This window comes from Gymnodraco acuticeps, unplaced genomic scaffold, assembly GCF_902827175.1.
Source record: "Gymnodraco acuticeps unplaced genomic scaffold, fGymAcu1.1, whole genome shotgun sequence".
In the NCBI taxonomy this organism is placed as follows: Eukaryota; Metazoa; Chordata; class Actinopteri; order Perciformes; family Bathydraconidae; genus Gymnodraco; species Gymnodraco acuticeps.
The window spans coordinates 650741-668065 of NW_022992351.1; the positions used below are offsets into that span (position 1 = coordinate 650741).

General features: G+C 40.2%; 1 protein-coding gene across 1 annotated transcript in view; it reads left to right on the forward strand.

Moving 5' to 3' along the window:
- The window catches only part of LOC117541977 (chemokine-like protein TAFA-2), an 89167-nt gene extending 82310 nt beyond the window's left edge, over positions 1-6857 (forward strand). The window contains exons 4-5 of the mRNA XM_034209372.1: positions 2028-2152; positions 5934-6857. Of these exons, the coding sequence (XP_034065263.1) occupies positions 2028-2152; positions 5934-5945 (137 nt within the window). The 3' untranslated portion in view covers positions 5946-6857. The remainder of the gene's footprint in view (positions 1-2027; positions 2153-5933) is intronic.
- The last annotated feature ends 10468 nt before the right edge of the window (positions 6858-17325 follow it).

Genomic DNA, 17325 nt, shown 5'->3' on the forward strand with positions numbered 1-17325 from the left:
TCTGTTTTGATTTAAAATCTTGATCTAATCATAATCCCTGGCAAATAAAGCTATCAGAAAAATGTAGTGGAGTTGAAGTTTGAGATAGCATAAAATGAAAATACTCAAGTAAATTAGAAGTAACTCTAAATACTCCAAAACAGCAAGAATGGTAGTTCAATCAGGAGAGACGTAATGTATGGAATACATGTTTATTATCGGTCACATTATATAAATGAAACATAATGATGACAGTTTATAACAAGGGAATTAAATGGTGTTTGGCGATTAGGCCCAGGTTTTCCGATGAACCCCCCTGGGTCTAGACACTGGTGATGGTGATAAGTGGTTAGGTCCGGTTGGAAGGGAGGAGGTTAAGCTTGGCCCTGAGTTGGAAGCAGGAGGCGAAGGGGTGGAGGAGGGTTGCGCGTTGGCACCTGAAAGACAGCTGATAGAAAAGGGGAGAGCATATATAGAGGGATTAACAGGTGCGATAATTAGGCTTGTGAATGGAGGGGAGTGATAGGTTAGCTGAGGAGTGGCGCTCCCTGTCATCTAGTGAAGGGAGCGAGTATTGCCATGACGTGCAATACGGAGTGATAGGTCTTCCTGTCTGAACTTGCGCTGAGCTTCATTTGAGAGAAGAGTTCAAAGTTACCCCAGCACCACTGATGATTATTAGTATCAGGAAATCACTTTGTACAAAATACCACTTCAATAAATTGTGAATGCTTATGGCTCTTTCCATTTGAAAATGGTTTGTTGACTATAAAAATGTTAAACTGCTTGCGGGTATGACATCAACATTGAGCTGACATTAATTCTGACAGACCACATAGTGATTACTTGATGAAAGTTTGCCTGAGCTTTGTATACTGTGAGTTCCCTAATCAAAGCGGCTACCGTCTGAAACATCTGATTACTAAGAAATCCTTTGAAAATTCCTCAGACACTACAACGCTTAACTAAAGTGTCACTAATTCCCTGGGAATTATGTCACTGAATACAGGTCTCTTTTCCAACCGACCAAGTATTTCACTACTAAGTTGGAGGGACAATTATAAGAACCTTACATGCTAAACATTCAATTACCCCATAACTGACTCTGAAAAATACCTAACTTTAAGATTGACATGTAAAGAAAGGCTTTTCATGAGAACATTCAGTCAGCTTTTACTGTGGTGACTGCTCTTTTGTGACTTTTTTCTTTGTGATAATATTTAATCATATTCTTCTTCTTGATGTCTTTTTAAGCCTTTTCTTTTCTGTGTTTGCTAAAGACATCAATTCATTTTTATGCTGTGAACAAATCTACTGTGAACCTTCAAAGATCACAACTATTCCAGCTGTCTCACGCAAATCTTGGCTGCAGATTTTTTCTTTATACCACCACAGTAATTACAAAAATGTAAATGGTCCCTTATGTGATGATCACATTTACATGAATTTAGTGCCCATGCATGCAGTAATGACAGCCCGAAGAGAGCATAGTTCATTTTTCTCTATTAATGAAAGGTTCTCAAAATATTTTCACCCGGAGAATTATGAGTGAAACATTGGGAATTATCTCAATATTGATGTTGAATAACATTATGAATAGATGTTAGCCCTGAAATTAGTTAGGGTAACCATACATATAAAGAGATGAAAGATATTCTCGTACAGTGTTTGTATTTCCTTTATTACCAAAGTGTGGTGGATGAAAACAAAAATGCTATATTTCCATGCTATAAGTTTTCCACATCAGTTTTAGTGGTTTGGACTCTTCTACATTATCTTTGTGCAGCCTCTTCTTCTGAAATGGTTTAATTGCACCCAATTGGAGACTAAGTCCAACGAACTGTTTAACTTGATGCGGCCAACTCCTATTTTACTATTTAAATGTATCCAAAAATGTACACAGAAACTTTTTGAGGAAAAGCTTGGTGTCAAAATTCACAAACAAAGAGACAGTAGACACAAAGGTACAGAATAAAACACACCCACAAACACACAGTCACATCTTTACCATACTAAATATCTTCCACCCTCCTCCCTGTTCCACACAGCTTCCATTGTGGCCCAGAAGTGGTGGTGTCAGATGCACCCGTGTAATGATGGTGAGGAGTGTAAGGTTCTGCCAGACCTCACAGGATGGAGCTGCAGCACAGGCAACAAAGTCAAGACCACAAAGGTTGGTGTTCACACAATCTCTCTCTCAGAACAAACTCCCTCTCATCCCCATACATGCACACATGATCAGACCCACCGCCGAGTGACCCACTTCCACCTCCGCTGTGATATATCCTCGTCCTCTATCTTCCTGCTTTTTCATTTGTTTCCATCCCTATCTATTTCCCCCATCATATCATTCTTTTTCTCACCCAATTTCTCTGTCTTTACTGTCTCCTCCCGCCTATCTTGGATCTAACATCAAAGAGTCTCTAACGAAAACAAGGCCAACAGGAACAAGGCAAATAACACACAGATACACACACGGGGGGAGAGAACATCACATTCCCTTCATTCCCACTTGCCCTGCTTCCCTGCGTCTGACTGGCAGACCATCTGACTCGATGCAAAAACAACTCCCCACAGTGGGTAGACTAAAGTGGAAATTGTGAGTGTGTGTGTCCTCTTTCCTTCAACTTTAATGAACTGTCCATGAGTCTGTGTCTTTATATGTGTGTGTGTGTGTGGTGTGGTGGTGTGTGTGTGTGTGTGTGTGTGTGTGTGTGTGTGGTGTGTGTGTGTGTGTGTGTGTGTGTGTGTGTGTGTGTGTGTGTGTGTGTGTGTGTGTGTGTGTGTGTGTGTGTGTGTGTGTGTGTGTGTGTGTGTGTGTGTGTGTGTGTGTGTGTGTGTGTGTGTGTGTGTGTGTGTGTGTGTGTGTGTGTGTGTGTGTGTGTGTGTGTGTGTGTGTGTGTGTGTGTGTGTGTAGGTTTGGGTGTACACATTATATATCTCTCTGCGCAGACCCGACACCTGTTGGCTCCTCTTCGGTGGCTTGACCTGAGCAGACTCCTAGCTGTCTGTTATAGGAGGGAATTTGTGCGAGACTCACCTCATGTCACTGTATGCTTCTGTATCTAACCTCCATCCTTCTTTCTGCCTTCTCATCTTCCATTATTCATGGCTGGGTGCAGACCGTTGTTTTCAGCCTAAATAATTGATTGAAAGAGTGGCCAAAGTAGGGAGAGTGCATCTCTTTGGAAAAAAGAGATGGATAAGTAAAGGGTGAGACGCATGTGGGCAGGTATCTCCTCCTCACTCTCTCTTTCTTTAAAACATTTAGAGACTGTCTCCTATACACCTGTCTGATTAAGAATTCCTTCGCTACTTTTTCCTCGGCTCACCTCTCACCTTGCAAAGTGGATCTCACACCCTCAAGTTGCACTCTCCTTCTCAACAGCCCCTCCTCTTATTCTCACCCTGAAATACTTTTCTGCTGTGCTGACCCAACTAAAACAAATCGGTGAGGCTGTTCATAATTGCAGCTGAACTTCCCGAATTCCCTGCTCATCAACAGCAAGATAAAGAGACAATGAGATGGAAATAGAAAATGACAGAGTGGTCTTTGTAACGGGCATAATTGAAAATAGATACACACAAGGGTTGATCAGATAGGAAATGATGTAATTTCTGAATATGCGAGTGCTGTTCAGAAGTTGTTTCATATATCTGATCTCATGCATTTAGTTTTATCGGCCCCAAAGAGCGCAATCATAATTTCCTGAACAAGATCAAAGCAAACCAGTTTCATCCAAGCATCGTTTTATCATTGAGTCTGAAAGAACACAAATATTTGCTGTCTCTTGCATTCAGGTGTTTGATCAATGATCTGTGTGTGTGTGTGTGTGTGTGGGTGTGTACACTATGCAAGTGTGTTATCTGATGTGTTTGCCTGATGATGAAAAGGGTGATTGTTTTTCTCCTCTGGTGTGGTACATTGAGGTCAAGATGCGCATGAATCCAGATCAATAGCATCGAACGTTCTCTTATAGTCCCATTAAGACCCGCTCGTAAATTGAAATTGACGATGGATTGAGAGGGAATGAGGATATGAGAGAGAGGGAGAGCGATAGAGAGAGGGTACAAGAGCAGCCAAAAGGGAAAATGAAGGCAGGGGTAATGGATGAAAACAAACAAAAAGTGGAAAATGAAGAGGAAAGGCTGAGGGCACAGGTGAATGTTGGATAAAGGAATACAGAAAACACTTGAAAACAAGAATATTGGAACTGTTCAGCTGACAAGGAGCTTATGTTTGTGTCTGGATACACAGAGCAGGCAAGAAAACAAAAGAGTGTTTGGCACCCTCCCTCCTTTCCTCCATCCATCCATGGCCCGGAGAAGCGAAAAGGAGGAGAGGGGGAGGGCAGAGGGAGGAGAGAGGGAGGGGATGGGTGACAGCTCGATCAATGCCAAATAATATCACATGGATGAGCAGACAGACACAGCCGGGCTTCCGAACCACTGAGCTGTCATACACTGCGAGGCAAGTGTGTGTGTGCATTTATGAGATGCACAAGCAGCCATATACACACATTAAACAAATGACAAGGTGTATGTTTCATTTCCTTTATACAAACACTAAACCAATGTGGCACAAAAAAACAACCCACCATTATTTTTGGTGGACAGAACAACACTATACAAACAATGAATCAAGATGTTAAGTAATTTAAAGCAGCTTTTATATCTCCAAACAAAAAGACAAGATAAATCAAGATCAAACATCTTATACAATGGATTTCCATAATCTACTCTTGTGTGACTAAGTGAGTCATAAAGAGTGTGTATAATGTAGGAGTGAAGGGGACATCTGCCTTGTGGCCATCCAAACAGCCACTAGTGTAGACGTTTCAAGTTTTTGGAATAAGCAAAAGAAAATGTGGCTCTCATGGACCCAACAAGACCCATAGAAATGACACTCGAGCACTGCTGGTGTTCTTTGTAAAACTGACATCTAACTACCTAAATCAACTTTCTAATTGGGCACAGTGAGTTCCACCTATAGGCATATTTAAACCGGAAAAGGGATGAACACCTAATGGACTTTGAAGCACCTTAAAGCACTGCAGGCACAGAGATGCAGCAGTGCATAGTGAACTAGCCTGACAACAAACGCCTGCAGACTATTTGATCTGGCACAGGAGTAGATGCCTGAAGGCAGTGGGATCGGGCCCATGAGGGTGGCCCGCAGCCATGGAGAGCAGATACAGTAGAACACTTTCCACTGCCAGCTTGGAGGAAACGCTCCCCTGAGCTCTCTCTGCAATGGCTGTCCTTCACACTTAGTTAGCTGGCACCTGGGTCGGACAAAAGACAAAGTCCCTCAAGAAGATATGCAGAGGGGACAGCATGTGTTTGGGCTTAGAGGGGAATCCACTGGGAAACACAATGACACACAATGAGAAAGAAAGGCATACAGGAAAACAGAAGAATAGACTTAGGAAGTCTGGTCTATTACGTGCCTAAGCACTGGCAGTTATACAGCAATTTGAGTCTGTTTGGTCGTTGGCTCGTTGGAAATGTCTCCTAATAGCTTGAAATAAACCAAAAGTAATTGGATGAGCAAAACAAATGGAAAGATGGATGGACAAGGGGAAGAGACCATGTGATTAGAGCAACCGTCTTGACAAACTGACAAAATGACATGGCAGTGGGCCAGGCGCTGAAAGTGAGGCATTGTTGGCCGACAGACATAATTCAAGCTGTGTCTTGTTTAGTCCCTTGCCAGGACAGACAGAGAGCGTGCCAGCCACATTGTTGCTGCTCCCCCAACAAGAATCACTTGCCATTTATTCCAAAAGTAGACCGAGCAGCACGGAACTGCATCATTTCAAACTTTCAGTTGACGTGTTTCACCAGAATTGGCTTTGTATTGTGTTTTGTGACCTTTACTGTTTTCAGGTTGTCATCCCAACCTTTTTAAGGGACTATTTTCAATGACACACTTTATTTTCTCCCCGTTTCAGGTGACCCGATAGTCCTGCGCGGCTCAAGAAGAGCAGAAATGTCAGTGGAGTCACGTATACAGCACAATGGTCCTATCAATGGTGAGGAAACACACTCAGACGGACTTCTATAAGGAACCAATACTTGTTTCATTGTTCTGAGGATATCCTAGATGTGGAGGCTGAAGAGACAGGACTCTATCACAGTCTTCCATCACCTTAAACATTACTCAGTGTCCTTGGTCCTTTGCCACAAAGGGCCGCATCACCCACAATCCTTTACTGCTACTACAAACAACAGCTTCAAAAAGTGAACTATGATCTAACAGCACTTGATTAGAAGACAAAAAAGACTTTCTTTACAACAATGTGTATTCTTCATCTCTCTTATATGGCTTAGTGTTACATACGCATACAGGGAAATAAAGGGGATCTGGATTTAAGGCAGCAACATTACTACAAAAAAGGGAATTGATCCAGAATGTCCTTCTCATGTAGTCAGGATGACACATTTAAATGTAACTGTGCCACATATGACACACGTGATGCTGTCAAAATGTTTCTCAGATCTGAAACTAAACCCTTTATTTTTCAGATTTCACTTCCATAAGAGTATTTTACCTTGAATAGTTTGTGGCTTACCACATGCCATGTTTTAAAATGGGGAGACAGTTTGTCAGTCTTCTTATATCTTTTGTTTTCTTCTTATTTTTGACAAAGGACAAAATCCTTTCAGGGGAGAGGTTAGACTAATACCAAGTAGATGTTATGGTATATTGAAACATGTAAACGTGTTAAAAAAAATGGTCCATGGAATCAACGGGGCTTAAATTAAATTGATGCTCTAATGGTTTTAATATCTGTGTTTTTAAACGCCTGTTAACCGCTATTGAGTACATGTGTCAGTATTATATGAAATGAATAAAACCTTTCAAAAGAAAAAAAGAGTACAAATAATTGTGTTGTTTCACAAGGGATGCATGGAGTTATCAGCATTGTCGAGAAACCTTGAGGAAACTCAAAATCACAAGTGTGTAACTCCTGGTGTTATTGCGTTGACTTCAAGAAAGATCGTGAATAACTGTTGCTTTCTTTGTTATTTTGCAAACTAGATGTTATCATCTTGATGTCCTGCTTCAAACAAACAGCTCTGAACTCTCTCAATTGTATTGTAACAGACAGATAAAGCTCCTGATATGAAATACCTTTCTAAGCTCTGTCTAGTCAACAATGGAGGGACTATTTTAGGACTAGCCTGTACCTTTTTCTGGAGTTTTCATATTATAAATCCCATGCAGGCGAGGAGGGTAAAGGATCTTAAAAATGTGTTCCCGAATTGGGATTAATAAAGTACATCTTAAATCTTATATGCAGCACATTTCAGCCAGGAAAATTGTCGTGTATGGAGCTTTATCAACAGGTGAGTTTTAGAAAAAACCTTTGATTGTGAATAAGCAGTGATTCTACTTTTATTACCAACAGTCATTCTAGCGTTACAGCTGAAGCGCTGAGGAGCAAGCTAGGGTCAAAGTGTCTGCCATCTGTTGTTGTTGTTCTATGGTGGCCTGATGTTGTTATTTATGTGGCATACTGTACAACAGGTGAGTGTTTCTCTAGTACTTCTCTGTTGTCAGTCTAATTTTAATGAAGTTTTTGTTATTTGTTTATGTTAAGTTGATAATAATATCCCTTCTTTCATTCTTACATTGTATTTAAATGTTTGGGATTTCTTACAACCTGCAACTTGTTCACACAACTTCACATAAATACGGTTCATGTCAGAACTAATTCCTCACAAGCAACTTAACTTGAATAAGAAGCCATGCTTAGAAAAGTAAATGTTAAGACTGCTTTCAGGCACTTAATATAGATCAACATCAAATTATGACAGGAACATGAATATACCATCGAATACTGGGTAACATGCATCATATATACTCTACTTTAAATCAGGTTATGTAAATAGTATATATCCTGTCCATATTTATCAATTACCTGCAAGCCATCAAGCGTGACGAGTAGATGAGAAACTTCTTGGAGAGACAAGTACTGTCATTATATATCACATCAAGATAGAGTTGCTGTATGTTTAAATATATGACCATGAAAAGACAGTACAGTAGGATATGGAAAAATGTAATCATAAGAGCAGGATGTACTGTACTGTAAGAACGCAACAGTGAGTGATAGATGTTGATGCTAAGTGGCAGGAAGCCTCTGCTGTAAATCTGATTATGAAGGAAATGAAACAATAGGACAGAGACCGAGAACGTTGCAAACAAAATGTTGAGTTTAAAGCTGTGGACATCTATCTCTCCTCTCTCGCTGACACATACACTATCTGTGCTGTGTTGCAGTGAAGCTGCCTTTCTCCAAAAAGCTGTTCTGATTTGGCTAATCTCCCAGTGGATCCTCTCAGGGGCTGCGGCCTTCTACTGAGCCTAAGTCATTCTCTGTGTGTGTGTGTGTGTGTGTGTGTGTGTGTGTGTGTGTGTGTGTGTGTGTGTGTGTGTGTGTGTGTGTGTGTGTGTGTGTGTGTGTGTGTGTGTGTGTGTGTGTGTGTGTGTGTGTGTGTGTGTGTGTGTGTGTGTGTGTTTCCTGGCCAGGGTACTTTCTGAGCCTCAACACGTCGTTAGTGCATGTCATTAAAAGATTACAGAGAATAAACCCGCATACAGATTCTCACACATTCATGCACATGAGGAGAAAAAACAGGACCTGAGCATAGAAAACTCTGCTATAATTACACAGAGAAAAATGTGAAAAAGGGTTTTGACATTAGAATATGCCACTCAAGGTTTTAATTTTAACTGCTCACATGTGTTTCTCAAGCTGCGTGTGAATCCAATCATGAGTCAACCATGTGAGCCTTGTTGATATTCCTCAACAGCACCCTCCCTTAATAATAAGCCACTCTTACTCACTCGTAACATCTATATTAAATATGTATCACTGGTGCTGAAGCGAGGTATCAGGTGTAGCCCTGACAGTCTGGCGGTTCTGATCATCACACATTGCAGCTAGGCATTAATCTAGTTATTTGTGGCTTTACTCTGAATATCCAGACGATGCTGGGAAATGTCAGTATGCTTTCTGGTTAGCAGTGCTAACAACAGATGCCAGAGCAGATGCCACGTCCGGCCAAACGATGAGATAGGCTATATCCTAAGAGCTGATGCGTCACTACCAGGACAATAATTAGAGGAAGGTGACTCATCGAGGGTTGAATGGCCAGCAAAAACATGCCTGTTTGTTCCATAGAGAGATATAGTGAATAATAATTTCCAATAGCAGCTTTAGAACTAAGAAAACATAATTTAAATCAGTTATAAATAAATACAACTTCCCCCTAAGCTCTATACACTTTGGGCGGCCCAAGGTTCTTCAGATGGAAGAAATTCTGAAATTGCATCAGGTTTAATTAAGTATAACAGAGGCTAACTGTGACATCAGGTCTTAAGCTCTGTATGCTATTATAACCAGTTATTTGAAAAATGTACTCAACCATGTTTTTGTTTTCAGGTTAAAGGTGGGGTAGGTAATTTTGGAGAAACCAGCTCGAGTGCGCTAGAATTTCAAAATACACAACCGGAACAAATCTGCCACTTCCTTACAGAGCCCCTCCTCCAACACACACGAACGCCACATGACCAATGAGGGCAGGAGATAAGTTTGTGCACAGATGGAAGACTGACCATGGATGTATAATAAGAACAGGCAGGTAGGCCATCCAGTTATTTTAGCCGGGCCGGCTAAAATGATTGGTCGTGCTTTTTACATCGCTGCGGCTTCCACAGATGACATTTTTTAATGGATTTTTTGTCAAAGTACTTAAGATATTCATTGCTATCGGGATGTTAAGAGCATTCCATGGAATATAACAAAAAGTGTATCTCGAGCCGGTTTCTCAAACTTACCTACCCCACCTTTAAGGATACTATTTTCCACCACTATAATGACAATGACAAGCATTTCAAAGAGCAGGCTTGGATCATAGGGAACAAAACACTTACTTAACTTTCCTTTTAAATCCTTTTAAAATTACCATACCTTTCTCCGCTCAGGCTGGTGGTTTTGTTAACACATTTACTTAGCGGGCACAGCATTCAGCATTACGGGTCTTCTCACCATCAGGTTCTCTTTTAGGGCTATTCTGTGCACATGTCCTCCACACATTTTCTCATTTAAAGCCAAGATAAATTTGTTCACCCGTCACATTAATGTGATGAAACTGTAGCCCTAGTTGTGTGTAAAATGCTCTAAATAAATAATCAAATAACTAAATATAAAATATAACTAAATAAATAATGTTAAACTGTAAAATACAGACAATAAATATAATTGAACCCTAATTTGCTAATAACTCAGCCTCTTGCAGCATCCAAGACCAACACCCTCAACTGAGCTTGACATTGATAAATAGTTGTAAACTTCTTCTGTGACTTCTATCAGGGAACATTAACTCAACCCTATAATCCTAATGTTGAACAATGTATACAGATTTTGCTCACTGAAGACAATTTACAAAAAAATCCGTAACTGGGATCAATAAACTATATCTAATAATACTGACATGTCAATCAAAGCTGTACTTACTGTGATTCATTAACAGTGTCTACAGCTTTGCCTTTTAAGCTAATTGACACCAATAAACTTCACTTAGCAAATTATGTCATAATTAACATTAATAATATCATTGTTCAATATTAAATGTGTACAGATAAGCTCATTAGAATTACTATCATATGCTTGATTTGAAGACAAACGCAAGGACAGGCTTGTCCTTTAGAAAATACAAATATGTCGATAACTTGACATGTTTGACAAGCATGAATATTAAGCTCAATTATTTATTTCAAGTGTGATGCATCATATGCCAGCAGTGTTCACAGTACACAGCACAGTGCCAGTTGACGCAGATGAGACATGATTAGCTGTAATAATTTCCTTATCCAACAAGAATAAAGCTGTCTTTCCTAAACTGTGATGATGCTATACTTTTCTGTTATATCCATATAAATAAATTAAGCATGTATCAATTAAAGTGTATGTTTAGCTATTGTTTGCTTACCTCAGTGCTAGTTTTCATAAACATTGGCTTGACATTTTGACAAGGAAAACCTAGAAGTATTATTTGTAACTCTACAAAATGGGTTGTATTTTCCTGTGAAGTGTGTAAGATGTTCATGGACAAAGATTTCTAAATTTGACTGTCACTCAAGTATTCCAGCCTTTTTCTAAACCAAACGGCATAAGTGTGAAGTCACTTCTAACTTGGTAACTGAGTGTATTAAATGTCAATTACATTTCATTATGAGAGTGAATAGCCTGGTGTTAGAGCCACTGCTACATCTCCACTAACGCTTCGTTCCGCAGCTCTTGTGTGTGTATGTGTTGTCTTTTCGATATCATTGGTTGCTGTTCCCCTCCTATGATGACGTGTTAACCAGTCTCTCCCACCGTAAGTAACCTTGATTCCCGATTGGTGCAGTCCCTGGCCCGACCCTCCAATCCCAGCATGTACCTGTGACGGATCCTATAAACTGTGGACAGCCCGACGCAGACACTTGTAAGGTTGTTGCATGTTAACTGTGGTTAACAAGTTGTTGAGGTACCAGCTGTTCGTTAATGTTATCTGTTGATTTGAAGACTGGGCCACTGATCACTCACACACTCTGTCGTGATTTTATGTTAGACACATTAGGTGCCGTTGTTGGCTGTATTTTATTAAATATGAATAATTAAGAGTTAGTGAGGTTTGTTTGGTTTCCTCTAATTAGTATATACACATAGCTCTTAGTCTAATAGTCCCCTTTTTGTTAAATTAATTTGGTTTAAACAGCACCCATTAGGCCCGTTTATTTAATTTGAGTTCTGTAATTAACAAGTAAATCATTGCACCTATTAAAGGCCATTATGTCATGGATACTACAAAAAATACAATTCTGTCCAATTGCATATAAAAAAAATGTTTAAGAGAGCAGAAGTGTTTTTGAATGTTATTGTTCATATATATTAGTGTTTCTTTACAATTATGTTATGTAATGTTATCTTACTGTATTGTGGATACAATTAGCTGTCAAACCAAAAGGCATTGCATTTATGAGGCGGTTTTATCCAAATCCAGACTGGTGGCACAGACGGATCTCATGCAAAGCTCTGGCCGGGCCATCGGGATCAATTTGGGGTTCAGTGTCTTGCCCGAGGACAAGTGAACAGGAGGAGCTGGAGATTGAATCCGAAACCCAGAATCACTCGTACACAAGAGCCTCCCAATGCACCTGCAACATGTGTTAGGCAAAGCTTTTATCTTTATCTGTAAACAAAATACCCTAGATTTCAACTTAAAATTACAAAAAGGATACAAAACAATACAAGCTATTGAGAAATTCCTTGAAAACCAAAGGGCATGGCAGGATAGCAAGTGTCCAAATGAGGGCTAGTAGTAAATAAACCCCCCTCAAACATCCATTTTGAATAATTGATATGTAGATACTACTTTTCCATATTAAAAGGCCTGTTAAGGTCTTATGAGCAGCCATGTCAGATCACATATGCAAACAGAATCACGAAGTAAAGAGATGTCTCTCAAGCATGTGTGCTTTGTATCCTAAAAACAAATATTTAATTCCTGAAACATTTTCTATTTAACTCAATGGACCACCCAGTTTGCGTGATGTGCAGGCATACAGCCATAACCCTCTTCCTGTCTGATTTCCTCGGATTCTGACACATAGATGAAGACATGAGAGGATGGCGAGAAAGTGGGAAGTGGAAAGATATGGAGAGGGAGTCTGTGTGATGCTAGTGCGAAGTGACGGCCTAAAAATAATATGGCTTCTGTCGTGAGACTTGGAGAACAGAGCCGATCTGAGCAGGTTACAAATGAACTCAACAGATCAGCGTGACATATAATTCAGCTGGGTGTGTGTATCTGTGTGTCTTTTTGTGTGCAAAGGTGGATAGCATGAGAGAAAGAAAGAAGGAAGGAATGTGTGTGGGCCTGATAAGCCGCACAGGCCCAAAGGGTTCTTTACATGGCGGTCTCAACCTGTCACTTTCCTCAAACACACTTCCTGAAATCCACACACGCACACACATAAAGGCAGATAACCCCAACCCTGACTGTGTCATCCATGTCAAGGGAAGCATGAAAGGAGGTGTATGCTTCCATTTTATTCCCTATGAGTCGCTCCTGAATGAGCATTATATATGAGTCACATTGATTAAGGTTGTACTGATGACTCGCACAGATTAGATGACCTCTCCTCCTGCTGCATAATGTGTTTGATACTATGTGTGTGTCTTGCTCTTTGTGTGTGGTCTTGTGGTATTCATTTACATGACTTCTACTCTCCCTAGTGTGCTGTTGACACATTCTGTCCCCAGAGACGTAGCCACAGCAACGCATTTTGTTTATTGTGGTAAGGCAACACTCAAGAGGCATTTCCAAGGAAGGCCACTGTCACCAGTGCTGTAAAATAGATGATTGGCAAGTGCTCTTCTGCACTGACACATATGAAAAGTAGCTACACATGCGCAATGTTCATCGTGACTGTTTTCTCAAGTTAATACAACGATCTCCACCAAAATTGGTTTGTAGTTTAAATTATGTGATCAAATAATTCAATCAAAACAATCACCCCATTTTTAAAATACATGTTTTCTTATACAAACAATGCTTCAAGTTCAAACTATTATCCGTAAACAAATTCTGGACAAATATCTTGTACCAAAACATTAACTAATGAGACCCAGACATACTGTGTTTTACTATGCAACTCGCATCAATCATCTCCATGGGCCCTAAAGTTTAATGCACTTAACTCATTAATAAATAACATGTTAAAATGTGATACACAAACATTGAGCAGACCGGCTAAATTCAATCGTTCTGAATTTCACCTCTTTCTAGACCAATGTGGACTTCAAGGAAACATGTTTTGTTTCAAAGTGTCCTCTGACATTATATATTCCTTCTTCACAGTCATTTGACTGCTAGCAAGCTAAACTCTACAACTTTGTTGTTGTTGCTGCCATGTCTTGTTTATTTTTGGAATATCAAGAGTCTTTGGTGAACAAAAAAGGAATATTTAAAAAAAAAAATGGATACCCACCATTCATCCAAGTAGTTTAACAGTAAAACGTTTTAAGTTCCGGAATTATTCAAGAGCAATAACCAAAATGGTTTCATTAATATGTCCCAGATGGCCTGCTGACCATAGTTTGGTCACACATTTTTCTGTGCTGCTTTGTGCTGCATACCTAGAGAATAGCTCAGCAGTGGGTCCATCATACTGAATCTCATGCTGGGCATTGCTTTGCTGTGTCAGCTTTTGTGATAAATTATGATGTGACCACTACGGTGGGCTTCATAAAGAAGGGCTACTGGTCATGCTGTGTATCACGGGGGGAAAAAGTAGTTTTCTGTTAATACAGTATGTGCAAAATATGGGCCATTATTTATCTAGCCCTTTGCCTCCCACTGCTTTTTTCTCATTCCCTTTGCTAATGTGCTCACAATGAGATGTGTGGATTATCTTGATAAAGCTTCTCTGAAAAGAGTATTCTTTTTGGTAAAATGCACAATGGGCAACTCACGACTAAACAAAGATTGATACATCGCACCACAGGTAAGAGGATAACAGTTTTATACTTTGAAACCCTGAAAGCCCTGAAATTAGGCCAACGAGGTGGGAATCTGTGTGCTCTCAAAGATGCAGGAAATTACAGTTTTAATATTGGTAATTGGTAATATTCAAATACATTGCTAATACGTCTGTAAGAGACGGATAGAGAAAGTGAAACCCTGTCTGGGATGAGATTTTGAGAGACAGAGGGGAGGGGTGTCAGAGCAGTCATGAATATTCAGCAGTTGACATTTAGTGTCACACGGATGTGAAGGTGGGATGATGCCAAATTAAATAAGAGCATTACAGAACATCAGGATGAGGAGAAGTAGAGGCGATTAGGGGGAGACAGGGCCAACAATTGAGAAATAAATCACACACACACACACACACACACACACACACTCAAGCGGACACAGGGGAATTGGTTTGTGTACATTTTGAGAATGGAGACCATGAGTGTCGCTACTGTAATTAATGAGGATTGTTGTTGTCAGTTTGGGCTTTTGAACGCAGCTTATGACAGTCTGAAAACCAGATCTGGGTCACACTGCCATAGTCTAATCATTAAACCCTTTCAACTCCCTCACTGCGCCATCAGCTGTTTGTTCAGCTATTGGAATAGTGCGGATGTTTTCTTCTCTTGACTTCAGACGCTTCTCTCAAATTCAGACGCTCATCACCAGCAAGGAAAGACCGTGTGTTCAATTGAGAGAGGAATAAAGGGAGAGAGGTAAACAATAGAGAAGCGCAGTGGAAATTAAAGAAAGGGGGAAGGACGCAAGGCAACTGTCTTTGTGCTGTTGTTTACAGACAGTGTTTATTAAGCTAATGAACTCAACACAAACAGTTTGCACCAATTCCAAAACTCAGGAGAGTTTCTGTGCTAAAGATAGGCTCAAACTAAGCACGGGCCTGCGTGTCAATGAGGGAACGCACAAGTTCCACGGGTTGAATTTGTTGATGCAGACAGATGAACACAGCTGAATTCATATATGTGTGTTAGGAGGTTATGACCTTCAATCACTGCTGTAGGTTTAACCAAAGCTAACATGCACCTCCTTAACAAAGTTATAGCTGTAACAGCGTCTTCAAGCGTCTTTGAGTTTCATGAAAAGCGCTATAAAAGTCCCATGTATTATTATTATTATTATAACAGGGATACCACGTGTAGATCAAGGAGTCAGAGATTTCTGTTAGGATCTCAGTTAAAACGAAACAAACATATTAGGTTGAAGTCTAATCTAATCATTTCTACACAAGTGAGGAAAGTGTAGGTGGGCGGATCGTTCTTTAGTGCTCAATATCTCTCTACCTCCCACTGTAAGTTACACCCACTTCCAATAAAGTCTGATTTCATTCTTCTTTGTAATTATAGCCCACCCACATTATTGATTTCAAAAGTAATTATATACTATTAGGGAACTTAAGAACAAGTTTGTCTTACGCTGACTTTAAATAGTTCATTAAAGGGGGTAAACACTACAGAAAGGTCTTCACAAACACGTTGAATATAATGTACACTTATATCTATAAAAAAGGGGAGCATGCACAATTGTGCACACTCGAGTACCCCTCACTGAACGCTCACGCAGCACTACACGCAGACTAATGAATACATTCCATAACACTTTAGAGTCACTAATGAAGTCTATTTGCATAATTAAAGAGGATGAATCAAAAGGTAATTTACAGTACCCTCTTGTCCCCTGCTAAAACGTTGGGTGAAAAAGAGAAAGGGAAGGAGGGTGGGAGATGTTGCATACACTTACGCCCTCACCCAAGGGAGCCGTTTTGAAGTTGTCAGCAAGGTGGGGTTTTTAAAGCAGACATTATAAGAAAATGAACCTTTGTACCTTGGAGTGTCACACTTAATATCGATGGCATCACCCTACCTTAGTATTCTCTCACACATTCACCCACACACACAGGCAAGTGGAAGCAGGGGGTGCAATTCTTCAAATGCATGAACACAAAAACAGTCCACCATTTTTCCTTCAATCAATTTTTCCCACCTTTCCACCTACCTCCCCTTTCATTTCTCCATCCATCCCCCTCCAAAGCCTCCAGTCAGCAGTCAGCTATAGAATTCCATTACGGTCTAGTGATGCAGCACTTCACAGGAGGCAGAGCTGCATGTGTGTGTAACTGTGGAAGTGTTTTAGCTATGTGCAGGAAATCTCATCATCAGGCATACAACAGTGATGTCCCCAGACAATATTTATCCTGCAGTGTGTGCAAACTGTTTTTCCCCTTTTTTTAAAATATGAAATGTGTTTTAAGCATCATGGGGTTTTGCTCTAAAGTGTGATGTCCTGCAAGGACGTTTTCACTAAATGCAAATTATCAAGCAAATGACCAAAACATAACAATTCCCTGCACTTCTGATGCATGTGGTCTGATTACGTTTCAGCTGTTCCTCCATGTGATTGGTGTTTCATATGTCTATTATTTGTGGCAGAAATATGAGCTAACAGCAGCAGTGTGGTCAAGCAGCAGCCATTCTATAAAAAGACAAAAAAGAACGAGGTGAACAGCTCTGACAATGTCCTTGTTTATTCAGAAACTCTGTTTGAATAACAGTTCCCCTTTCCTGTGGTGTATTGTTTAGGTTTGTGTGCAAGTAAATGGCTAAAATCCCAAAGTGTACTCTGGAGGGAGTTTCTCTACCCCCTCGATTGTTGTCCTTACTTTACTTCTGTAACATAATGACATCACTACACACAATGCTTCTATTGGCTAGCACTCCAACATATTTTAAGTGATAGGCTTATGGGCCGGGC